The sequence below is a fragment of the Micropterus salmoides genome, unplaced genomic scaffold, assembly GCF_014851395.1.
Source record: "Micropterus salmoides isolate LMB-PRFRI ecotype aquatic unplaced genomic scaffold, ASM1485139v1 Ms_hic_scaffold_6, whole genome shotgun sequence".
NCBI classification, from domain to species: Eukaryota; Metazoa; Chordata; class Actinopteri; order Centrarchiformes; family Centrarchidae; genus Micropterus; species Micropterus salmoides.
Genome location: NW_024044348.1, coordinates 18,464,483 through 18,490,640, shown reverse-complemented (window position 1 = coordinate 18,490,640; position 26,158 = coordinate 18,464,483). Strand labels below are relative to the sequence as shown.

The 26,158-nt window shown below is 41.9% G+C and overlaps 1 protein-coding gene across 1 annotated transcript in view; it reads right to left on the bottom strand.

Annotated features, from left to right (window-relative positions):
- The window catches only part of sox6 (SRY-box transcription factor 6), a 127,304-nt gene that overhangs the window by 11,156 nt on the left and 89,990 nt on the right, over positions 1-26,158 (bottom strand). The window contains 6 exon segments of the mRNA XM_038701185.1: positions 9,308-9,495; positions 9,765-9,797; positions 9,800-9,944; positions 12,204-12,353; positions 20,211-20,290; positions 23,984-24,104. Coding sequence (XP_038557113.1) covers positions 9,308-9,495; positions 9,765-9,797; positions 9,800-9,944; positions 12,204-12,353; positions 20,211-20,290; positions 23,984-24,104 — 717 coding nt within the window.

Sequence of the window (26,158 nt, the reverse complement as noted above, 5' to 3'; positions counted from 1 at the left end):
AAGCATCATGTTGGGCTGAGAAGGAGAGAGAACAGGGGCCATCCATCAATGAATTTCATTAATAACTACCTCAGTGTTGAACTTCTTTCTCCGCCGCACAAAGTCATATGATTAGCGAATATAAGTACATTAGACAGCTCTTCTTGGTGGATTCTTTGAAGTACCTTCACTTCATTTGACATAAAAAAGATCATGTGGTTTTTTTGTGGTTATATACAAAACATGTACATGTACTTTTTCGAGCCAGCATTTTACATGCTTGATATAAAGGGGTAGTTACAGTAAGTACTTCTCCCTTCCTTGTGTTAGCTATGCTAATTGATATCAGACTATGCAATATGGTACCTCAAATTTTCATAAAATTTTATATACTGGGCTTAATATACTTATTGGTTATAAGTTTGGTGATTTATATCTGTGAATTAGAATTACACTTGAAATTAGGGACATAAATTATCTGTGCAGCATCAGGGTTGTTTTAAGGCTTAAAAATATTCAGTGAACTAATGCTTCTTTACTGCCCACGAATCAAGTGCTGTGATAAATTAATGGCACTTTTATTATTTTATAGTGTCATTAAATTTTTACTGATCACTCTGACACAGAGAAGGAGCAAAGGACATGCAGTATCTCGAGAAGCTGGCAATTCTGCCAGGAAAAGAGAAGGGAGTAGGTGGCTGATATAAAATGGTATTTATAATGTACAGTACAAGGCAGTGATAAAACATTTTGAACACAAAATAATTACGGAAAATGCATGCAGCTGTGAAGAGGTGAAGATAAAGAGACGGGAAACAAAAGATGTAACAGTACATATTATTCCCCTCCCACTCTGACCACGACCGCTGGCAAGCAACCGGTCCCTCCCTCAAATGACTTCAGCATGCGGCTCTCCACCCCACAACTAAAATTATAGAAATGCACTCTGAGCTGTAGTGGAGAACTGCCACCTACAATAATCTCATCTGCCTTGCCTGTGCAGTCTTTTGTCTGTAAAGTTTGGTAACGGATGCATTTTGTTCAGTTGCGCATGGCTGTCCATTGAAGTCGTGAGTCATTGAGGAATAGAGAGAAGTAGAAGGAGGCTAGATAGCAGAGTCTGTGCAACTTCTTGGGCGAGAGAACCCAAAAGTGCCCTTGTCAGTGCTGTAAAGAGAGCTTTAATCTGGCCGGCCACAGAACATGTGCCGGAGGCCTGCTGCTCTGCCCACAGGGTGTATTCTGGGCAGAGGCGGGTGGCGGATGGCCCTGTGCATTGTGCCTACTCCTGCCCTATATTTAGGCAACACACTGCCAATACTGACACTCCTTCACGCTCTCCTTTGTAAATAGCTTTAGGCTATAGGAAAAGCCATATGGCCTGAGATTGTTTAAATAGAGATGAAAGAAAAATAAATAAAAAGACAGAGTAAGGTAGACAGTGTTTTTTTTGCAGGTTTAGATGTGAAATAAAAAGTTTTAATTTAACATCAGAACAAAATTGATGGTTTTTGGTAGTGAAACTTGAGTACGCTGCTACTCTAATGAAAGAGTTGTGAAGATGGGCTTAACTGTACCAAGCAATAGTCACGACAAAGAGGTTTGGACATACTTTTTCTCAGACGCATTTGTTATTAATACCTTGATGGAAAGAAACAAACCAGGCCTTGTTGCATGTTGTATTACTAGACTAATGGGCCAGGTCCAAAACATGCTTTAGTTAATTTTCTAATTCATCATTAAATACATATTTCATTGTTATCATGGGTTTTTATTAAGTAATTATGATTGATTTTGAGATGACAAAATGATCTGACTCCCATGTTGGAAAAGGTAAACCAGATGACACAAGCACAGATTAAGTTGGCAAGTTTGCTCCCCAAAACATTTTGACATCAGAATGATCATTTAAAGAGAAAATTGCTTCATTTCTTTCGGGCAGCTGGCAGGCATGACACATTTTATTCCTTCCAAAAATCACTAGAATTTGCCAACTTAAAGTCATATAATAGTCTACACTGTATATACAGCAAATGACATGTTTAGCCCTTTCTGTGAAATCCATGAAAGTAAATCTAATTGCTTTACTTTCCATCTCTAAACTATTGGTAAAATCCCATCCATGTTTCCCTCATGGTGGAAAGTATATGATTGCATAACGTTTAACATTTTCATCGTTGAAACCTTTAACAGCTGCAGGGCCCTAAACAGCCACTTATGTTTGATAATGTGCTGAACTGGCTCTGGTTGAATCACACACCTGGTATGTGGCAAGTTGAAGGCAATGGCTGTCTGACCACAATACAGGGCTTTATGTATCAAGTGTCAGTCATCACTGTGGTCTGTGGCCCTCAGAGTCTGTGAGGGTCTCAGACTAAACCCCCCAACAATCTGTCCCAGCCCTGATGGAGACAAAGACTGCACTTCAACATGGCTACGGCTCCTCACAGCTCTGTGCCTCATCTGTTTTGTATTTTTATTGTAACCAGTTGCAATGTTATTTATAAGTCTGCAGCTTTCCAGTAGTTTTTGCTAGTTTTGAACCATTTAAATGTTAAATACATCCAGCCATGCGGTAAACCCACAGTTCCTTTCATACAGACTGTTGCTCTCTTTTTACCCATAGCTCTCCCTTTGCTAAGGCTAATGCAGGCAGCAGCAGAATCAACAGTAGCAGCCACAAAAGGCTGGCATCTGTTCTATAGTAGTCGTCCTCAACATCACACAGAGCAGAGACGGCCAGCTATTCCAGTCCCATTTGTACTGCCAGGGCATCACCTCATTTGTTTAAAACAGAGGAAGAGAAGGACTTTAATTAAATTAAGGAGCTTAAACTATGTAAAGAAATTGTGAGGAAACTCCACTCTGGGCTTTGTGCCAATGTAATGTTTATTATTTGCTTTTAATAAAAGGATATGCTATCATTATTCAAGATTGGTTATTTTTTGTTGGAGGGAAAATAAGTCAAAACCACAAAATGTCCCTTCAATGCAAATTTGAAATGTGCATTTAGTCTAAACAGTTAGATTTCTTTTACGTGTTGGTGGGTCTACTTTGGGACATTTTGGTGTGATCTTTAATATATTATACACTTTTTGTTAAATGCAGAATATTGCAATTCTCAGATGTGCTGAAAATGTATATTATATATCCATCTCAGTGCTATGACAGATTTCTGACACAGTGTTCACTTCTATGTTCTCTCCACACTGCTGAGATCACTTGTGTTGACATCATGTACTTTTACGGTTTCCAATCCTCAATGATCCAGAACTGTTCAGTGAGTCCTCCGGGGGATTGTTAAGTTGGTCTGAAATCTAGTGCCTTATCAACACTTCAGGTTGCAAACAGCAGGATTTTAGAAACTGAAGCATTACCAAAAAACCCTTTCACATATGGACAAAACCTCAAGACTTGTTGGACACTGGAGCCATTATGTGTCTACTGCAACAATACCGTAGACTATAAATGGTCCTTTGTGGCCTATTCTTTTCCTCGTCCTTTGCTGTGTGTGCCTCGTGGTGAGTGCAGTATCACAGGTCTTAGCCACTGAGGCCAGCAGCATTTCTGAGCAACTACAGCAGGCCAGAAATTCACCATGTAAAATGACAACTGTAGAAAATAATGGAGCCACCACCGCCAAATGACCCTACCAAGATGCAGTGTTGATGTCTTTCTGGGGAAGAGGCGAGACAGAGCAAAAGACCTGACCTGGGAAAAGAGCCCGCAAACACATACAGTCACTCACATGCACAGGCACATATTATCCAGAGTCATACATTATTTTTATTCTTTTGGCAAACATGAACAATTGGACAAAGCATTAATGTAAGCAATCTTCACAATAGCACTTGCTGGCTACAGCCAGTGTCTGGGAGCTGAGCATAATCTAATTTGGATGGGCAAACCCTTGTATGCCAAGGATTTACATTGCAGCCAAAACGCCTTGGTTTGCAATTTCCAAGACAGCAGTCGAAAAGGAGCAGAAAATTGCTTCCAGGGCTGCAGACCAGACAAGATTATATTCAAAGTCTTTGTGAGGGCTTTGCCTGAATAGAGCCCCGGCATCACACACACACACACACACACACATACATACACATGCACATGTACTGTATGCATGCGCACACACAGGAGGGAACAGTATAACCACTATAACCAATAGGTTAGGAGTCTGGATTTTGTGGCGCACAAGTGTAAGCCCCATTTGAATATTTACAGGATGAGCTTTGGGACATGGGAAATGGACAATTGTAGTCATCAATACTGAGAGGTGGAGGTGTTGCCGGGCAGAAAAGGGCAGTTCAATAGGTTAATACACTGGCCTTTCACCTTTTGATTCCAGTTAGGGACATGTCAGCAGCAGAATATATTTTATCTCACGCAACCTCCAGGGCATCGCATATGCAATGTCTGTCTGAACTAGAGTAAGAGCTATTGATGCATCAGTGTAGAAATCTGTCATACCTGACTATACAACTACAAGGTTACAAAGAGTTCAACTACAAGGCAAGGCAAATGGCCCACAGCTAGTGGTGGGATTAGACACTTAACCCACAAGACAAGACGAAATTCGAGATTGGGTTCATGAGATCGAACACTCTTTTTAATAAATCTCTATGTGAAAATTTATTTCCTGCGTTCTGATGAATTTTTCTGCACCAGTTTATGGTGATTTTTTTATTTATGTAAAGAGAAACCCAAAATTCAGGTGGCAGGTGACAATTCAAATATATATAGCCTAACTATGACAGAATATAATGATGTGTAGCTCTCAGTCGTTGCTTTCAGATGTTTCTCATGTAGATCGACTTTTCTTATGTAATATCATCCCTGCTGAGTCATGATTTAGTCTTCCCTCCTCTTGTCTTTGCTTGGGGAAGTAACCTCTTTAAATGTGGCACTTTTTCACCTCAATGATAAAATATTACATTTTTATTCAGTTAGAAACTAATGGACTAATAGCTCTGCATGTTTTCTGCATTTTCAAAACTTTCAGAATTAATATTGAGGGAATAACGTGATCATTTAATGAGAAGTCTACCTGCCCTTTAGTTTGCGGTGCATTCCGTTATTAATCCGCTGGAAGTAACATTATCCCCTTCAGACCATTTGACCACACAGTTGGGGACTGCATGTTGCATGAGACACAAAAAGTAACAAACACTTGTGATCAGGCAGAAATCTTACCACAAATCCGCACACATGTTAACTTCAACAGCTCTGATAAAGTGCAGCTCACAGTCTCAAACTGAGCAAGGCTGTTCTTTTTTAGATGTTTATGTTGCAAAACTCTACCAGCTGCGTTACCACTCATTACAGCTGTCTTGACTCACAGCGCGAGTGGTGCGGTTGATTACTATCAGGGCATGCGCCGTTGTGGCATCAGCTGGGCGGAGTTGATGAGTTCCACGAGTCTATCTTATCAGTTACACATTTGTATTTCACTGCGTGAGAAAATTAATGTATGGTTTGACTGTCAGCATGTGAAAAATGTGAATTACGTGAGTCTCGTGAGACAGCTTTTTACATGACGAGAGTGGTGATGGAACAATGGGTAAGACACATGCCGTTGGTGTGAGAGACCCTGGTTCAATTCCCACTGTGACCCATCCACCGTTGTGCCCTGAGCAAGACACTTAACCCCTAGTTGCTCCAGAGGCGTGCGACCTCTGACATATATAGCAATTGTAAGTTGCTTTGGATAAAATGTCAGCTAAATTAATAAATGTAAATATCACGTCACAATTTAATCTCACAAGATCCCGTCACACCCCTACCCACAGCCAATAAACTTCACATTTGAACTTGGATTTTTCTGACCAGTCACATTGGACACCAACTCAATCAGGGACCAGCTAATAGATGTGTATAAGAGAGATGAATTATTATGGTAAAATGCTTTTTTCCTTTTGTAACAGAGGCAACAGTTTGCTGCAGCTGAAAAGAGTTTAAGAGGATTTAAGGTACAGGCAATTTACAGTTTATAGTATACTATTCATTTCTGCAACAAGATCAAGCAGCACCTGTTATGTGTTCCGGTAAAGCAGCTATTGGACTACACCTGACCAGTTCGGTATTAAGGAGCTAGATGAAGCAATAGACAGGAGAGTTATTTAAATTTAAACTCTGGCTTTCGGTGCTTGCTTTTTTCATGTTATGGCTGGTTACATTTACAGTAAAACTTGTATTGGTTAGATTTCAGAGATGATATGCTGAGCATGTCTGAACACAAGGATAACAAGGACCAAGGTACATTTTGCCATTTACATTGTTAATTTTAAAACTTTACTTTGTTTAAATTGATCTGGACATTATTGTTTTCCTTTTGAGCCAGTGAATATCAATTAGCAGATCTACTGGCTATATATTTTAGTGGGCCATAAATTTTGACGTCAAAATGGTTGAGTCTCTGCATGCATCATCTGAGCGAATACATACGGAAACAGATACTTGATATTTATTCACCCGTGCCCTTGAAAAACAGGCGGCATGTCCAGATATAGCAACAGTGCATAATAGGGGGAAACAATTCAAATGGTTACAAATGGATTCAGAAGTACAGTATTTGACTAGAGGCATACTGGCACATTCTAGGTAAAAGCTTCCACCGGGTGAGGGGGAGATGGTAAATAATGGAACAAAGTAATTGCCCTCTGCAGACAATAATACCTTTAGATAAATATTTCAAAAAGTTAAATTGCAGAAGGGTTGTAAAAGGTTTTATTGTACTGATGGGATATAGTAAAAACAGACAAATAAAAAGACAAGCAAGAAAATCCGCTCCTGTAAAACATGAATATTTTACATGTCCCGAGGTTAAAGGCTTGTATATTGTAGAACAGAGAGCTAGAGTCATAGTGATAAAGGTTAGGGAGGGATGCATTGTACTGTTCAGACACACTTTGTATGAAAAGATGAATTGATCCATCTGTAAGCAGCACTTAGACCCACTCCTCTGTCCGGTCATTACAGTGGGATAAATCAATATTTAATATCCCCCCTCTAACAGCCACACTGGATGATCTTAACCTCTCCTTAATCCCATTTATGTTACCTTTCCAGAATCTTCTTCATGTAAGCTCTCACTATGATAAACTTCCAAACAACAGACTGGGAGGGGAGCTATTAAAGACCACACCATATTTATGTCAGGTGAGGCGCTTTCCTGAAATATTAATATTCTGAAACTGACCGAAGTGAAAGCTTTTATCTGAGGCATTCAAACCTTTCTAGTTCGTTGGCTTGTATCAGCAAAAGGCTCTCTCTCCTTCTCTCTCATTTCACCGCTGAATTACAACCTTCTGTTCTTTATTGCAGCCGAAGGATGAAGATGATGGGGCAATTCTTTTAGCTGACTTGATAAAGCATGCCTCTCATTTCACACCATCCTAATAGGGGCAGTGTCACTGAAACTAAGAGGTGACAATATCTCACTATGATTTGCACAAGCCAGAGAGCCAAGCATGAGCTCGGTTAAGGTGCCATTCAATGAGACAATAAATTATGTTGTAATGAAAACAGAAACATATTACTTGAGGTGATGCTTTCAATTATTGCTATTAGCAGGTCTTTGCAAGAAATGCACACACACAGGCATGTGTGTGGGGCTTAATTGGCTTGAAATGCAATGCAAACTATAACATTTTCCACCTGAACTTGCTCTAATTTTTATTTGGCATTTCATTTTTTTGGTTACTTATTATGCTATAATCCTATTAGTGCACTCTTTAAATAGTATTTCAATTCATGGCCCCTTTATTACTCACACTACTCCATTCACTTACCCATCTCTCTTTCTCTCTCTGTCCATTTCTGTTTCTTTCTTGCGTTCTTAAAAACACACTCTCTCTCCTCAGGTGGCAAACATAGACAAAAGGTAGATTACAGGTGAGGAGTGACTGAGTATTTCAAGCAGAAGATCCCTTTAGAAAACAACTAACAAAAACAAAGCATTCTCCTCCTCTGAGATGATTGTTTTATCATATGTTGAACAGACAAGTCCAACATTCAGAGGAAACAAAACAAAATCCTACAAAAGACTAAGCAGGGAGTAAAAAAGCCGTTAAGCTCTACCTGCTATGGACAATGTAGCTGTAGGTGTGTGCTGCCTGTTGAAAATGTCTCTTTACATGGATTGTTCAGTTACTGCTTTCATGTCATGACACATTCGGCTGCATGGTTGACCACAGGCTCACCTTAGTTGGAAGGTAGGGAGGCAGCTGTACTGCTCCTATGACTGAGACTGAAAGAAAGGTGCTTGCATACTCATGCTAAAAGCTTCACATACCATGTTGTAACTAAACAAAGAAATGCAAAAACAGAAGGGGGGGACTTTCAACTGAACTATGTACATGGTGATGTGCCTGTTTGCTTGTTTAGGGAGAAATTGTGATGTGGTACATTTAAGATGTAGCTGTTTGTCAGTAATTAAAAATGATAATGGCTTTGATTATTGTAAAAAATAAAATAAAATAAATAAAAGGTTTGGGTTAGTAAAGGCTAAATGCATAGAAGGCTCCAGCTCTGTCCTCTCTGTGGGCTGCACCAATTTATTTATTTCACTTCAGTGAGAGCATAGTTGATTGCCACCTGCATTGACAGTAATCTCTTCCAAACACCAAATTAGAGGGAAATCAAAATAGATATTCATTGACTTTTTTTACATATACATTGACCTAGTTGAGGCTGTTGGTTGAAAGTGTCAGGTGCTGAAATATTAATGAGTATCGCTCCCAGTTCCTGCCTGCTCCTCACAGCCAACTGGCAACATGGCATCAAACTGAAGAGAGGAGGACAGCTTTTTTCTCTCCTTGATTGACTCATCGATTGAAGATATTTTTAAAGGGAATCCCTGGGAGTGTGTGCTCCTGGTACAAAGCAGCCCCATCCTATGTCAGGGGACGGAGAGGGCTGCAAGTCTGCTTTAATTGGGCAGAGACTTCAGAGTCTTCTTAACCCACACCGGGCACCGCCATGGCCTGTCACGGCCCTCACACCAACATCAACAACATTGAGCCCTCTAAACTCGCACACACAAACATATTCGTACTAATTTGAGTAAACACACACATGCACACACTGAACTATGCCAGCTCTTATCAATACGACCACCCTGGACATGGATTAAAGAAAATATTAGCCTTAAGAATTACTGCTATATCAAAATCATCATGTTCTACTTTCTTTAATAGTTTCTTTCCTCCACTACTTGCAGGGAGACCTGAACACTCTTTGTGGTCAACTGCTTGTTTATATAAAAGCTTGCAATGGGGAAGACCTGAATCAGGGATAAAACAGAGCCAGACTATATGATAGTATTCCTAACCTTGTCAACTCTGCAGTTGTTGAGGCCCACTGAAGTGAGAGCAGACAGCTTTGCCTCCATGCCCTGCTGGTGATGTTGCAGCTGTTCCCTCTGGATCTGCTCCCTCATTTTCCGAGCCTCCTGGATGGCCTTCAGCACCGTGTCCTGGTCCCCGAACAACGCGGTAGAGTTTAGGCTGGACAGAATATCTATACACACACACACACACACACACACACATAGAGTGGAGTTTGGACAGCAAAATTAGTCTGCTGGAACACACATTGCCAGAAAAAAGAACTTCATATAGCATCTTGACAGTGGCATTTATTTGGGGAACATAAAGTTTTAAAAAAGTACCAAAACCTTGTGGTCTCCCTGGATGTGAGTGCATACTATAAATGAGTGTTTGAACAGTGTAAATCTGTGCATCTGTGTGGGATGTTGTTTGTGAAGTGGAGACACTCTGAGGTCTTACCCAGAGATGAGCCACGGCCCAGGCCTCCTCCAGTGGGCTGGGGATACCACCCTTGCTAAGGAGACTGTTGGGGCTGCTTTTGCTGCCGTGGAACATATTTTGTGTCGGTGATGTGGGGGACTTGACCAGTTCTGTCGTCTTTGGCCGAGCAGACAGGTTGAGCGGCTGTGTTCCCTCCTCCTATGGCAGCAGAGAGAGATGAGAGATGAGAGAAGGCAGAATAGGTGGCCCCCCTGCCTCCATTTTTGGGGGGAGCTCAGGATTCCCAGACAGCACAGTTTTCCTCTGTTCCTGGTTAATTACAGAATCCCTGTCTTGACCCATACCTCCTCCTAGTTCTTCCCTCTCTTAGCTTTTTTTCCTCTCCTCTCTACTCCTCGTCCATCGTTCCTTAGGAGTTGTGCCACTGCGATCTTCCTCACAGTTGCCCAGCGCCTTTGTTCACACTAATTAAAGCAGATTCTCTCTCTCTGTACATCTTCATCTGTTCTCCCTCTCCTCCTCCCTGCTCTCTGTGTCTGCGCTCTGGTTCGAAGAATAAATAATGACCAGATAACGGCGGTGCCAATGATCAAAGACAGCTGTTCCATTCATCAGATGTCGACTTACATTATCTACTTCATTAACTTGTTTTCTAATTTCATTCCTCATTTGTGCATACTTGGTTTTATCATATGCTTTGATATGCCTATTCCTAAAAAAATATGATGTGATTTTTAAAAAACCCTAAATTGTGTAGTTCTGAGATGAGGTCAGAGGAGGACGCATGTGTTTGGTGCTGTGTTTACTGGGCTGGTTGCAGCCTTTAGAATTGTTACTGATGTGAGATGAAGAGCACTATTATCCAAGGTGCTACCCTCAGCAGCTTGTCTACTGGGACCAAATATGTTTTTTCTGTGGGTACCTGCAGATAAGCAATGGGAGGCACAGTCCAGGTATTTTATTTCTCCTTGGCTTATAATATTTTTTAAAAACCAAAAGAGTAGGATAAATGCATATAAAGTAACCTCTATGAGTTATCATCGAGAATCAGTGCCATGGTGACAGAAAGGTGCTAAAATCATGTTGAAATTATCAGATATTATTAAAATAATAATAAATGTAATATTAAAATAAATTTTAAATATAATATTTAAATACATTTGAATACAATCAGAATTAAATGCATGTAAAATCCATACATATAAAAAAATGCCCATCATGAACAAATGTAAGCTAAAACACTAAACTCAAGTCAAATACAAATGCTGAATGATTCTATAGAATAGAAACAACTCAACCACTCTCATCCCAGAAAAGAAATGTCACTTCTCACAGTATAAATTGCCCTGTGTATAGTCTTTTAAATCAGATTAGAGCTCATGCTGTCGTTAACAGTTTTTTTCAAAGCCCAAGTGTCTTCTTGTCCAAACATATGGCTCAAGCATAGACTGCCCCAAGGCCTTGTTATTGCTGTGCCAATAACAGTTTGTTATGCAGTGAAGCTGAAAGCAGACAAACACAACTAAAGGCAATCTGATTCCATTGGACTGTGGATACAGATGGGAGGATGCCAGTATATGTTTGCTTTCCATTTATGTATGATTCATTTCATTTAAAGTCCTTAATTTTGTGATATTTGGCAGTATTTGCAATGTTTTGACAAGAATTAGATTTGTATTAATACTGGCCTAACTGGCACTCATCTAATCTGGTAAATAGAGAATTGTATTCACGTGATGAAATGACAGTGTTGAGTCAGTTTGATGGCAATCTTTCAAAGGAAATCCCAGGAGGCAGGAGACCTGAAGGATTTTGCGTGCGTGTGTGTGCATGTGCAAAGAAAAAAGCCAGAGTGCTTTCCTACCATTTCGAGACATGATTTATGGTCTTTCTCCATTGTGATATTATTAAGCTAAACTACTCCAAATGGGCGTATGTTTCCGATTATAACGTTAGTGACTGGGGATGAAGTATATGGCCTTTCTTCTACATGGAGGTCTAGTGGAGTTATGCCATACAGCAGCCGAAACGCACATCCTGCATTTGGTTTGTTTACAAGGCAAACAAAAAAAAGAAGTTGCAGCCTTCACTTTTGTCATTTGTATTATGCACTGCTGTAATGGTTTTATTCCATTTCAGTTACAAAAAAAGAGGAAAAACTTTATTGTGAACAAAAAAATAGAAACCATGTGTTCCACAAATTACTGGCTTGGAGAAGCCATAGCCATGGCAACCATGTCCACAGAGTTCTGGTTAAGAGAGAGAGGGCCTTGTTAAAGCCCCACAGACTGATTGCCTGTTAGAGGCTGGGCTCAGCACTGGCCGGCCGGAACACTGAAGTGCTTACAGTGTAGGTGCTATTTTATTTTATTCAACACCAACTAGGTTGGTCTAGGTCAAGTATCACTCAAGGCCTGGGCTGGTGGGTGAACAGGTCGAAGGGGTTAAGGGTTGTACCTTGACTTGAGTGATGGGGCTGGAGGAACTCTTGTCATTCTTCAGAGAGGAGGGAGAAATGGGCCCGCTAGTATTGAGGGGCTGGGGGAGTGGAGGCATCTTGGCTCCAGGAGAGACCTGCATGCTGGCAAGCTGGGCGGCATACAGTTGCTGTAGGGAGGTGGAGAAACCCGCAAGGCGTTAACATCCAAATCCAGCAAGCATTCAAAGTTTTATATTCTGTCTTTTCCTCTCCCTAGAACTCTGCTTCTGTGTCTGCCTTCACCCCCCCCCCCCTTTAACGTCTTTCCTCTCTTTCCATGAGGCTGGCAGAGAACCTCCATCAAAGGTCTTAACTGTATTTCAAAGGCTGAACCCAGAGAGAGACAGCAGTCTTAAAAACCACACAGAGATGGCTTTCATTCAAAATACTTGGAGCCCCTATTTTCCACTCATCACAGAGAAAAGTTTGCCGACTGGATGCAAGTGTGTTAGCAAAGATCTCTCATTTCTCTAGATCTACACAGCTTCCTATTGAAGTTGCTGGCCTGTGATTTGTCTCCACACAGCCATGTGAGACAATCCCATTCCACAATGTTAGAAACCCAACCTCAGCTGGATTGCCATCACAGAATATGTTAAACGCAAGCATTATTAAGGCTTAGAAACCTGCACAGAGAACACTGATGTAATCACCGTTATTTGCCTTGGCGTTAAATCAGTAAGATGTCCAACTGTTGGTGACATTACCACACAAGAGGGTGGTTCAAATGACTGGTGAAGCACTCAATAACAGTTGTGCCTGTAACAGGGTTGAACTCTGAAAGCTCAATTTACATTTCCACCACCAGTCTGATTATGTGGGATATACTAGAAAGAGTGGTTAAAGACGTTGATATGAGGGTTTGGAAATATTTTTTAAAAATCTGGTGAGCCACAGACTGCTAATTGTCAGTTGGATCAGATTTTTGACACAGTAATTCATCCTTTATCCTGGATAAAGTTACAGTTTAATGTCTTGACATCAAGCTGTGTGGCTATTTTTTGTATAATTAAAACCTTAAACATATAATACCAGAGTGATTTGATTTGATGATTGTTTTGTGCTTATTTTTCTGTTACAGAGTACAGCACTCCCACACTGCTGAGACTTCATTCCGCCCCAGGTCTGTATTGATTGGCCACCAGGTAAGTGATGAAATTGGCTATTGTCTCCTGCTGCAAATGGCAGGGGTCTGTCAAATACAGCCACTGTCTTAAAAAGAGTGTTAGTCCATGTATCCTCACTTCATCAGACAGATAGCATCCCTTAACACCCCCTCTGGCTTGCTATCCACAGACCTTGTGTTTTGTTGTGTTATTCAGTCAGATGGCGCTGTCAGGGAGAATCTAATTTCTCTTCCTCTGGCCAATCAGCAAACCCTGTCTCATTTCCTGGTTCAACTGGCCACATACAGACTGCATTTGTGTGGAGGGGAAAAAGCGACCCGGCACCGCTGACCTCACCTTCAGCAGTGTAAATGCAGACTAAAGCCAAACAAAGCACTTTATGTCCATGCACATATCTCCAGATATAAACACATATGTGCTCCTGTAAGAAACTTTATCGCTGCCACATAAGTGGCAGTACAAAAGGTCCATTCTTCCAGGGGACCTGGGGATAACAACAGCACATGGGCAGCGGAAATGACAGACTGATTATGTTCCCACAATGATAGCACTGCCCCCACCTCCCTCACAAACAGCCTTTTGTCTCCGACAGGAATGGACATAGGAGCAGACCCAACTCTGTTTTCCCCTCATCTGAGCTAGACTTAGTTAATGTCACTGGTGTGTCTGTGTGTGGGGGTTTAGAGAGAGAGAAAGAAAGAAGAGGGGAGTCTCCATTCGCTGCCTGTCACTCTGGGCTACATGCAAATCTTAGTAGAGAAGTGGTAGAGAGTCTGTTGGACAGATGTTTGCTAACAGGCCTGTCGACGAATATGCCACTGACCTTGAGTGAGAAGAACTTTATTGTCCGGAAAAGCAGCACAATTAAAGTTTGCCTCAAATTAGACGCAGTCAGGGTGCCCCTTTTCAGCACTGATTAGCAGGTCAGTACTATGGGGTGAGAAGCAGTGGTTACCCTTATAACCACTTCAAGAGCCAAAGAACAATAAATACAATCAGGGAGAAATACAGATGAGAGGTGTGTTAACCCACCACACACTGCTCCAGCACATACTCAAGTTAGTGACCTCACAAAACAGTACAGGACATTGTGCATAAAGGTCAGTGTGGTTTCAGAGGCTAAGGGATGATGCATCCTGCCAAGGCTGGTCTGAGCAGAAGACATCTGCCTGCTTTCCTCAGTTGACGATCTCACATCTGATAGCCCCGCCTTCATATCTACTTGCCAGGTGGGGGCAGCAAAAGGTTTATGGTATTTAGGGTCAAGCTGAAAGTCAGTGCACGAGCTCTGGGGTACTGAAGTAGGTGAAAGCAAGGGTGGAGCCCTGTTTCCTTTTTCTCTTCCTTTCCCCCCCTCAACATTCTTACCACTAGTTGTTTTTCTTTATTTGATCAGGGTAACATACACCTTCTAGGACACGTCATACTTCTATTCAAGAAAAACCATAGAGCGGCACACTAAGGCACAGTTTGTATGAGGGTAGAAAATAGCAAAATGAACATAATAGCTAATGGGATTTCAATGCGGGTTTTAAAATAAATAGGCAAAAGAGAAAAATTTTTTCTTAGCTTGAAGGCAGGAGCAAATTCCTGTCATTTCCCATTATCAAATGTGTGCATGCATAACTAATGTGGCAATATATTATCTGGTTGTTGTTTTTTTTAAAGAAAGAAAATGCTTTGAAAGGTTTTGCCTTTTTCCTAAAAAAATAGTACTATTTCATAACATAGAAACAACACACATAAATGAGTAGATACGGAAATACAAAATCAAATTTCTTCCATCTGACCCCATCATTCCGTGTTTCCCAGTAGAGCAGAGCAGATCTCAGCAAGCATGGATTCAAAGTGAGTGCAGCACGCCCAAGGTCAGCCTGTTAGCCTCTGGTAATTAAAAACAAGCCCTCTGGAGGCAGCAGAGGTTAAACGGGGAGGTTCACTTTTCTGCCTGTGACATTAAACTGAGATTACACATGCAGCTGATGATGTTATACATCTCAGTAGTATGATGTGCAGTTAAGACAGGTGGTCGCTAATTGTTTAGTAAAACAACAGAGCTGATACTATAGATCAGATGAAAATATGTGCTGGAAAATACAGTGGCAGATATTTGTTTCAGTGACGGTGCATTGCTGATTTACCACGGCCTGCAAAAATATAAAAACAAAGACAAATAAATTGCCTAATACCTATAAACATCCTCTGCATTTTACATGGGGTGAGCATTATCTGATGATTGCCACACTCACTTTGTCACACTCTTGTCTCTATGTATGTGAGTGTTTCTGTATGTATGTCTGTCAATGTCTCATTCACCTCTGCCTGGCCTGGGTGCTGAGCACTGGGCTGGATATGAGGGCATTAACTGTGCTTCAGTGCACCACACCATTTAAAAAGCAGCACAGCGCCAGCCCCGTTTGCCACAAGGCTTGTACAGGCTCATTGCCCAGGGCGACCAGGCAGGCTGACCCAGGCTAGGCCCAGATGTCAGGAGTGGAGGAAGGCGTCCTGGTGCACTGTGCCGATGCTTTCCAGTATGGCCCAACATCTGTCTCATCTGCTGGCACCCAACCTGCTCTGCTCCAACCCCTCCTCTTGCCTTTCTCTATTTCTCTATCTTATATCTACAGTATACATTTAAGTCCTTCTCTATCAGTGTGTGTGTGTGTGTGTGTGTGTGTGTGGGGGGGTGTCTCCAGGCCCAGGGGCCCTAGAGCCAGCCCTCCCATTCAGTGCAGCTCACCGCATTATCCACTCTATCTGTCCATCTGTCCCTCTGTTCACCACTGCCTCTATCCAGCTGCTCACCTAGCCGTCCTATTAGCCAGCCTTCCACACACAGCTAACATTGCTGCACTGCACTGGGTTACCTTCAAAGACCGAGCTCCTCTGCTCATAAACACAGAAACAGCTGCTCTCTACAGTATGTCTGTTCTCTTGTTTCTCCCCTCCTCTCTCTCTATTTCAAAGTCAAAAGTGCTTCACTTGTTAATGATGGAAGCCGTTCCTTCACATCTGTACTACACAGGCATTTACATCCAAACAAAAGATAATGTGCGGTATGCTGCTCTCCCACTTTCTTCCTGTTTGTCCCTGACTGTGTAACACTTTCTTATCACTCCAGTCGTCTAAGCCTTTGAGTACTCCTTCAGATGTGTCTGTCTTGCTTGAGATCTGGTCCGGGTTGTCCCTGAGCATGTAGGCTGCTTTTCATCTTTACAGTGAGTGCATGAGCTGAGGCTGGGCCCAGTTTTATCATGGGCCTAGAGAGATGCCATAGCAAAGGCGCCAGATGATAATTGCGGTGTTAAGTCTTAACTCAAGCGGCTCGACTTCTAGTACTGTAAGGCATAAGGATGTGATGGGCTTGGACAATTCAGGGGGAAAAGAGCAAGAGCAACACATGAACAGAATGAGAAAGGGGGATGGGAGTAATTCAGAAATACACAAACTAAGACACTTAAAGATGGTTCAACATGTGGAAGGGAAATTGGAAAAGCAAGGGAGTGAGACAGAGCCAGCAAGAGATAGAAAATGGAGCTTTGACTGAGTGAAGGCAGACGATTTCTATTTATTTAGTCCTAACAGTGATACTGCATACAGAGAACCCAGATGTTCTGTTTTATCCAATAATTCTTTCTTTAAAATAGCTTAAACCCCAAAGTCTGCTTCCAATGATAGAAAACAGGACTTTCTCAAAGGGTCCTCCTGTTTACTGGTTCTGTAAAAAGGATTGGTGATATATATCAAGTTCATGTTGGCCTTAAGTAAATTGTTTTTCACTTGGCAACTGATGCAAGGTATAGTGTACAAACAGCAAATTAAGTGCTCCCAAACAGAAAATTCTTTTGTGGAATTAGGGAAATTCCCTTCTTGTCTCTTTACTCAATTGAATATAGTAGGTGTCCAGACAGATTGGGGTACAATCTGAGCACAATTTCCTCTGTTAGGTGAGAGGTGTCAGTTGTAATCAGGGAAGGACAGGCAGGGATGGAGCCATTGTTTCCTGCTGGTCCTGGGCTCATCCCGGCCTGTGTGGGCACTAATGAAGAGGGGCATGTCGCGCTGGGATAGTTTACCCGCCTCCTCTCCAGTGAGTTGAGGACGAGAGCCAATCTGTCAAGAAAACATTGAGTGAAATTGCCCTGTGGTACAGCAATGCCTGGTGACAGCCACTTGCAGACTGCCAGCCACCAGAGTGATGCTACCACCCTGTATTGACAAGCAAATTACAGTCTCCCAACACTCAAAAGCATCCTGGAAGATTCATTTACATCCATCAGCTCTAAGCCTTTGTTACCTTGTTGGGGGGTTTTCTCTTAGAGAGAAAGGGCAGGGAATGGGGGGAGGAGCCCAGACTGTTATGACAGAGGAGATTGTGAAGAGGCTACGTGGCCAACATTAAGACTGACGGAGCGGCTAGCCTCTCTGACTGGATGGCTGATCGCATTACCTCTGCAGCATTGTGGGAATTAATTCTTCCAATAAGATAATTTTTAAGGTTCATATATTGCACAATCTAAACTGAGTAAATTGGTGAAAATTATACCTTGCCATGTAGCTGACAGGAAGAGATATTTTAATTGGGGGGCAGCCTATTCAGCCGTGTGTGTGGGGATTATGTATGTGTGTGTGTGTGTTTGCGTGTGTAAGGTGATGAAGAATGGGTTTGGAGGTGAAACTAAAAATGCTCAAGACAGTTTGAAGGGTTAGCGTACTTGATGATGCATGAAGAATCACCGCAGTAATACGATAAGTAATAAGTAATATTTGCAGGGGAGCCTTAAATCAGCTTATTATTTTATTTGAATCATGTTTTATTCTAAATCTTCTTTTAAATTACAAGTTGCATCATTTTAACACTGGACATGTGTTACATTTTTTTTTTACTACAGGGACACTAAGAGTGAAGCCACAGGTACTTCACACTAATTACCAGATATGTTTTTGTGCTTCTTTTGTAGTCAAGAGTCCTCTCTCTCTCCAACACACACACACACATTGGAGTATACTTTTCATTAGTTTAATTTTGAAGAAGAAGGAGCGTGCTGGTGCTATTATTGCTCTAAAAAGGAGAAGACTACTAACTTAATTCCATGTCTGGCTTAATATGATGTTTTTAATCATAGCAGACTCCCAGTACTTTGTAGGGGAAGTGGTTGCAGTCACATGGTTTGTTGATCCCAGCTATGTAGAAAAGGGCATGTTTGACTTGCCTTGCTGTTTTAAGGGGAGTCTCTATGCAGGGTAAATAGCAGCCAGCAGGCGGAATATGTGACAGGCTGACAGACTTCAATTAATGGAAAATGCACCTCTTTTTGTTTACTGTGTTCTGTAAAGGTCAGCCAAGTCATGGTCTTGGAGGCACTGTTTTTGCCCATTCCCAGGGTTAGATACATAATCAGAATTAATCACTGTAGACCCGTCTCCCCTCCTCACCCCAACCTTCAGATATATGACTGTCTCATCTGACCTCATACACCACTATAAATAGACCCAGCATGCCTGTCTGAACTACCACTCCTTTCCAATGGACATCTCTGTGATACACAAACTAAGCGACACATATACACACTCCAGAAACATATTCACTTAGTCTTGCGGACATACGTTTTCAAACATGAGCAGACTCATTTAACACCTTACATGCTTCTGGTAGCTTTTCTCGTGGCTGCATATTTACGCACAGCTCTTCGGAGCCAGCTGCGAGCATTGTTAGAACTTGCCAAGGCTCGTTAACACTGACAGTGGTAGCCTCAGAAGGACAAATGCCACATATATCAAGCGTGCAAAGAGTTTTCCCCTCAGTCTTCAGCTCTTCTTGACATACTTATTTCTGCTGTTGAGCATCACATGTTGCAGCTTTCAATAACTTTTCACTGTTGTTGACAAAGCAGCAGTGGCCACTTAACCATATGTTAGGAGAGATGCTTTTTAATTCTTTGTTTCCTTCTTTTGTTTCCAAAGAACAGTCCTGATTTCTAGTTTCAAGTAGACTTAAGATGTACAATTACTCGGAACTGCAAAGGAAACTGATAATTAGAGAAGCAAAGAGCAGCAGTGCAGCTGAATAGCTATGGTTGTTATTCAGCTTCCCATTGCTACTTGTATGTTTTTTATGTAACTAAACATCAGTAAAAAGAGCAAGGGAATCATTATCACCATTTAGGAAAAAAGGACCATGCACAGGCTGAGAGCAGCCCTGGTAACAGTAGTATTTATAATATTGTAGTAACAACTGGAAGGATAGGATGCAGATAATTATCTATATTAAACAGTATGGCCTGAGGTTAAGCCCTGACCTGGGTGCAGCTTTTTTAAATGCTGTGTGAGAAAAGTCCTGGAGGAGCCTGTAGGGCTTGGAGCCTATCCCAACATTTTCTGAGGCTCAAAACCACCACTCAGCTTCACTTTGTATAACATACCATGCATTAGATTTTACTTCATGCATATTAAAAGGCCTGCCCATTCTTTCACCTTATTTGTTTTCCTCACAGAGATAAAAGACATATTAAAGTGGTTCCACTAGATAAAAGCAATAGGAAGGATATTCTTTGCTTACACAGTCAATTGTCTTCTGATTAATTCAATGGCAGACGATTAAGGCAACCAAAGTGATTCTCATTCCCTCTAATAACTATTATCTTCCTTACTCCTCTGTCTGGCAGAGCTTGTGGGGATAAATCCTCTATAAAACAGGATAAATTACATATGTAAGGTGATAAGCGTGTGTGAGCTGCGGGCCTCCAGGATTATTTAGTGTGCAGCTCATTACTTAGCGTACAGCTGCTTAGCCATCCTTTCTGCCCTGGGCTTGGCGGGCGTCCCTAGCATTCTTTGTCATAGCACTGTACATACCTGAAGCTGGAGGGGGCTGAGTCCTGACGCTGCTGCAGCTGCCATTGTGGATGGAATGAACTGCACTGGGTAGTTATCACCTGTCAGAGAGGGAGAGAGGCACAAACAATGGATACATGTTCAGACAATGAGCCGGCCCACAGCGACCAGGCAAGTGCCAACAGAGATCCTGGGCCCTCCAATACTTTGCCACAGCAATGTGGCACATTGCAATGAGCCATCGGCTTCAAGCCCAAACATCTGCATTAACAAAAGGCTAAGCTGGTTTGACTGGAGCAGGATTACTTAGGAACGTTTCACACCATTCCCTCCTTCCTCCACCTGCACAGTACACCTCCTGGAAAATACCATGTCAACAATAACTACAACATAGTTTAACAAGTTAGGAGTTCTTTTAAGGTTTATGTGCGTGTGTGTGTGTGCATGTGTGTGTTAGTTAATAAATGTTAAAAGATCTCCTGGTTTTCAACTAGCGATTATGTAAAAGCCCCAACATGTTCTCTCATGCAGTTCATACAGCTGTAGACTTGTCTGGCTATTGTTCCACACTACATTGTTTGTTTCTGAGTGATAGCTTTGGCAGCAGAGCAAAAGCACTTGTATGCAAACTGGTTAGAACAAGTGTGCAGTCACAATAACAAGGGAAAAAATCCCACAAATTCTTATCTCACATATCACTGTGATCAAGCAGGGAAAAATTGGTCTCCAAATAGCAGCGCTATTCATTACTATTCACTATTGTTGGCCTGGCATCAGCACGTTTGTCAGACAGGGATATAAAAACGGCTGCTGTATGAGTGATATCCATGGGGGTGTATAACTGAGTACCAGACGCTTTCACACACTCGACCTAGTGTGTTGAGACGGACAGAACAGCCCCTGTGAGACGCGGCAGTGCAGTGTTCATAGACAGGAGGTTGGTTTGAACCATGTGTCTGGAGGAGGGGATGTGGGGTGCACAGTGGGAGTGGGGAGGAGGGGTAGTTGGCCTTCGCTCAGACCCCACTTCTGCCTGTCACTTCTTCTCACAAACATATGGAGCCATTAAGCCACAGACAAGGTAAATGTATATACCTTCTCTTTCACTTTGCCCTCACTCGCTCGCCTCACTTTGCAATCTTGTACAGCACAGCACAATGTGATACAGGCCATGGAAATTCAATCCCCATTTAGTAGCAAATAAAATCACACACCCGAAGTGGTTTCAAATAGTGCTGGGTTGGATGTGTGGGGGTGCACTGTGGTTATTTCTACACCTCCTCCTTTTTGGTATCGCTTTCTCTCTGTCTCCCTCTCTCTGTGCTGTCTGTGACGTAGGATTTGGGAATAATAAATGGCTGGGTCTTTAGATGTCATGTGAAACCTGGGGAGGGTCATGTGCTAAGTGAGTACACCACCACTGCTGGGGGGTTTCAGGCTCCAAGGTTCAGTCTGTGTCAAGGCACCAGACACTAGAAGAACGGGTGCTGTGCCAAGTTAGCGTCACTGGTGAAAGGGAATTGCGTTTAAAACTGCTTGGTTTTTTTTAACTGGCCATGGCTGGTCCCATGCCCAGAGCCTGGACTCTGAATGGCGGGGGGGGGGGGGGGGGTACAGGTGACGCCATGGTCACAACAGGCTATATTTCCGTCATGTGGTGCCATGAAATATAAGTAATAGATCTGCTGAGGGTTGACAGATGTAGGCCTTTCTTAGACCAGATCAAATGATGATGAATGAACTATATAACCCTCAAAGTTGAGCTTCTCTTTTCACTGGCTTTCAAATTTTATTGAATCACCAAAGCTGCTCACAGACTTACATGAAAGAAAGTTATACTGGTGTATCATTCCATTGTTTTATTGTTGTTGAGATTTCATTCATGAAGTAGATCCGACTTCCTTTGGTGCATTTATTTTACAGTACATCAAGAAGAACACTATGTGTTGTCTAACTTGAATGACTTAAATAACAAATACCATAAAATCAGTGAATCAGTTTAAATGTGACAACTAAAATGTGTTAAAAATACAAGATTTAAATAAAATAGCATGAGGGAACTGTCAAGTGTCAGCAGGATGTCTATTAGGAAGACTAGCACCAGAAGACTATGGGGTCATTCTGTAGGTCCATTAGGGGACATCAGACTGAATGCTGCCATGTCTGTGTAAACAGACATGAAAGTCCAACTTGTATCTATTTGTTTAAAAGATGAGCTGGTGTCTCTAAGACTGTGCTTGTCTACCATGCAACACCAGGCCATTGAGCACAGCCAGTGGATTGGGTGATGACTTACCACTATGGAGCCAGAATGACTCTGTTGCCATGTGAGCACCACAGGGCTGGGGGTCATAAGCAGTGGTCCCCAGGAGCTGTCTCATAATGATAACATCAGATTAGTGTGCCCTAGTCTTGGAAGTGAATGCTTGGCCACTCACTTCATGGAGAAAGGACATGGCAGCATCCTGTATACCCTGCAGGTGGTGGTGATAACATTGTACTCTCTGGATATAGTGTGTATATTGTGTTGGACGGGCAGAAATAATAGAGGTTTTGAAATACTCCTCCTGACTACAAGAGTCATTTTCAGACCCCCTTTGCTGTTTCTTCATGAACTCATGAATTATGCAGGAACCATACACATGGCGACCCCTGACCATGATTCCATAATAGCTCCTGTTATTTGAACTAAAACATTTTCCGTGTCAAACCTATTGCAGAAAGCACACTGGTAAAAGACTCCCCCTCAGGCACTTTGTTTAAGCTGTCATGGCTCCATAGTTCCAAAATAGCTGACTTTCTTTTTCATCCTGTGGTTTTATAGTTAATTCATTAACTGCACTACCACACCTTTTAATGTCCTGCTGCGAACCTGCTGACTTCCAAGTGTTTCTTTTTCCGTTTTCAGTCCTCTTTCTTGTTCTGATACTGTTTTTACAACAGACAAGCCTTTCCTTTTTTTTCTAGCTGATTCATAAATCCTTTTCTTTTTGATAGTGAGGTTTTCATCAACACAACACTGTCTCATTCTGTTTGCATGTGAAATTTAGGCCATGGATCTATTTTATGTTTATATTTAACATGAATATAGTAGTATGTGTGTGGCACATCTTTAATATTCACAAGGATTCAAGGGTGAATGAGGTTACTGCTTTGGCAGGGCATAAGTCAACATGTTGCAACAGTTTTATGAAAAAATGTTTTTTTTATTTTGAAGGCTTTGGAAGGCTTTTCTTTTACGCAATTCAAAAGACAAAGGAAGAGAAAGAGGCATGCTGATACAGGCAATGAAACCAGTTATACATGCAGGAAAACCTGTTCCTTACATCATCCACCAACTATCCACCTTATAATTGTCTTCACAAGACACAATTTTATTAAACTGTAATAGGGGTAGTTATATATAGTTGCTTTTTATGCATATAACAAAAGGACGACTTTTCATGCAAGGATCATCTCTGTGAATACTTGAATAACAGTTATAGCCAGCACACTACTGAAAGATACTTTCATCATAAAGACATGTTTACATTCCTCTGCTTCTCTATCCATATCTATTGTTCCACATGGAATACAATGTTCCCAGGCCTTGGTCTCAAGCCCAAGTTCAAACGGAGCATGCCAGTGTCCTCAAGTGTGAATCAAGCATTTCTTTGTTGCTATGGATTTGTTATCAAGTGTCACAACTTTAAGACTAAAAATCATAATCACAATAATTTAAAGTGTAAGGGAAAAGACATAGCAAGCAGAGAGGAATGGGAAAGACAAAAAGAAGACTTAAGTTGCAAGCATACCTGGCTTATAAGACATTCCTGGGGGGAAGAGAAAGCCTTGCTGGGCGGCGGCTGCTGCTGCCAGAGTGCGTTGGTCGTGTGGAAAAATGGGGATCATGAGCGGAGGCATGTGACCCTGGACCTGCTGAACAGATAGGGAGCGGAGATCAGAGAGAGGCCTAAGCATAGTCATGGAACACAGAAACACAGAGCCCACTCAGGGGGAGGCCAGATCACAGCTCTACCTAACATGTGTTGACAGGGGGCTCTGCGGCAATGATGGCCCTCGTGTGCTCACACAATACATGGCCGAGCCACGCCAGGTCTTAATCCAAACCACAATTTCACCTCGGTACATCAAAGGCCCAGCATACGCACATTGTTCAAGCACCAGTTAGAGGAAGCAACATGCAGGACAGAGGGCAGAGAGGCTGAGTAGGTCCATACTACTTCTGCAGAGAAGTACTGTACGTGTTGAAAGAAGCAATGGCCAACATGTTAGCAAGTGGATTGTTAAATGTATTACACAAGTGCAGAGACAGAATTGATCAGCATTTTCATCTACAAACACACACACTCACATTAAGGGAAGATGAACTAGTCACAATAATCTTGGATGATTATTTATTTAGAATATGAACACCTAAAGAAAATAGTACTTGCCGCACGCTGTATTTCATGTCATCCTAGGACTGTCTGTTCCACTCACATATTAACCTTCGCCATACAGTCTGTTACTGACTTGCCTATTGGGAATATCAACGCAAACTCCCTGCATGTGTTTGTCAAGGGTGGGAGAGTAGCTTATGTCTCAAAAGTGGTGTGTGGGGGTTTTGCACACATGTTGCAAGGTCCAATCTTACTGTCATTCTCCGCTTCCTGAAACTCTATGATGGGGAGCAGCCCCAGCTACCATGGGCCTGCGAGGGTTAATCTAGCACTGAGCCAGGCCACCTCAGGGGAACCTGCCTGGAAAATGGGTTAATAAAGGTCATCCCCCAAAATAAACACTTTACAGAATGTTTCTCCATTCATCCCTCCTTAAAATCAACTCGCAATAAAACAGGTCTGGGTGCAATTACTGCCGCTGCATTGGGGCATGAAATCAACCTGCTCTGAGCAAGGACTTTCCCCCCATGTTCTGGCTGAAGTCTACTATGATCTCCACTTTTTCAGTCCGCGCTGCTCCCCCTGTAGACCCTTTACCGGAGTAGTCGCACCCAATTTCTCTCACAGCTAGCATGCTAAACCTACTCAAAACTGCTTTATTGATCTGTCCAGAGGTGCAGAGCTAGACTGAAAACTAAATAAATATAGCCATTTTATGTCCACTGAGCTTTTACAGAAGTGCAAGTGCAGAAAGTGCATTATAGAAGAATAGAAAAGTATATAATTCTTCCAAAAGTAATTCTGTAAAATGTGCAATTGCAGTAGAAAAATAAATGGCCAAGGAGACTGCGACAAATTACCTTAAATAAAACATTGCTTTATAGGGATTTGTGTTCCAAGTTTCCAGGCTGAATGGATGAGAGATGGATCTTGGCCTTGCATGTATGGAACATATGGAAAAACACAATAATTAATGTCACAACATGAGGTAGGGCCAGTGACAGGCGGGGGGCGACACTGGGGAACACAGCTTTTCTCTGTCTGAGATTTGGACTGTAAAACCAGATGGAGTCTGTTGCTGAATGTGCGGTAGTCACAGGGCAGAAAAGGGCTCCCTCAAGTCCACATCCCTCCAAGTGTGTTGCATGGTAGTTCATACATTTTTATGAATGAACTAACATGCATCAGCAGTAAATTAAAAGTTACCTGAATTTTTTTCTAAATAAAATTATTGACTGTCATATATTTAAGCAAAGTGGATAAAACAAAAACACTCTATTTACAGAAGTGATGATTTTTTTAAAGTCTGTTTTTCAAAGTTACCAAGTTATTCACAGCTCTCTGTCCATATTTCCTCTTCCACTGGAATTCACAGCGCTCCAAACACTCTCCTAAGTCAAAGCATCTGTGCGAGACTGCTCGACATGCAACCTTCCTTTACATCGGACCAGCTATTAGTAATCATCTTTTTTTGTAAATCATACCATAAAAACAAGCTGAGCCACAACCAGAAGAACAGCTGCTTCACATGAGGAAACAATAGTAATCTTGCTACACAGTTAAAAAACATTTAAATATTTTATATCA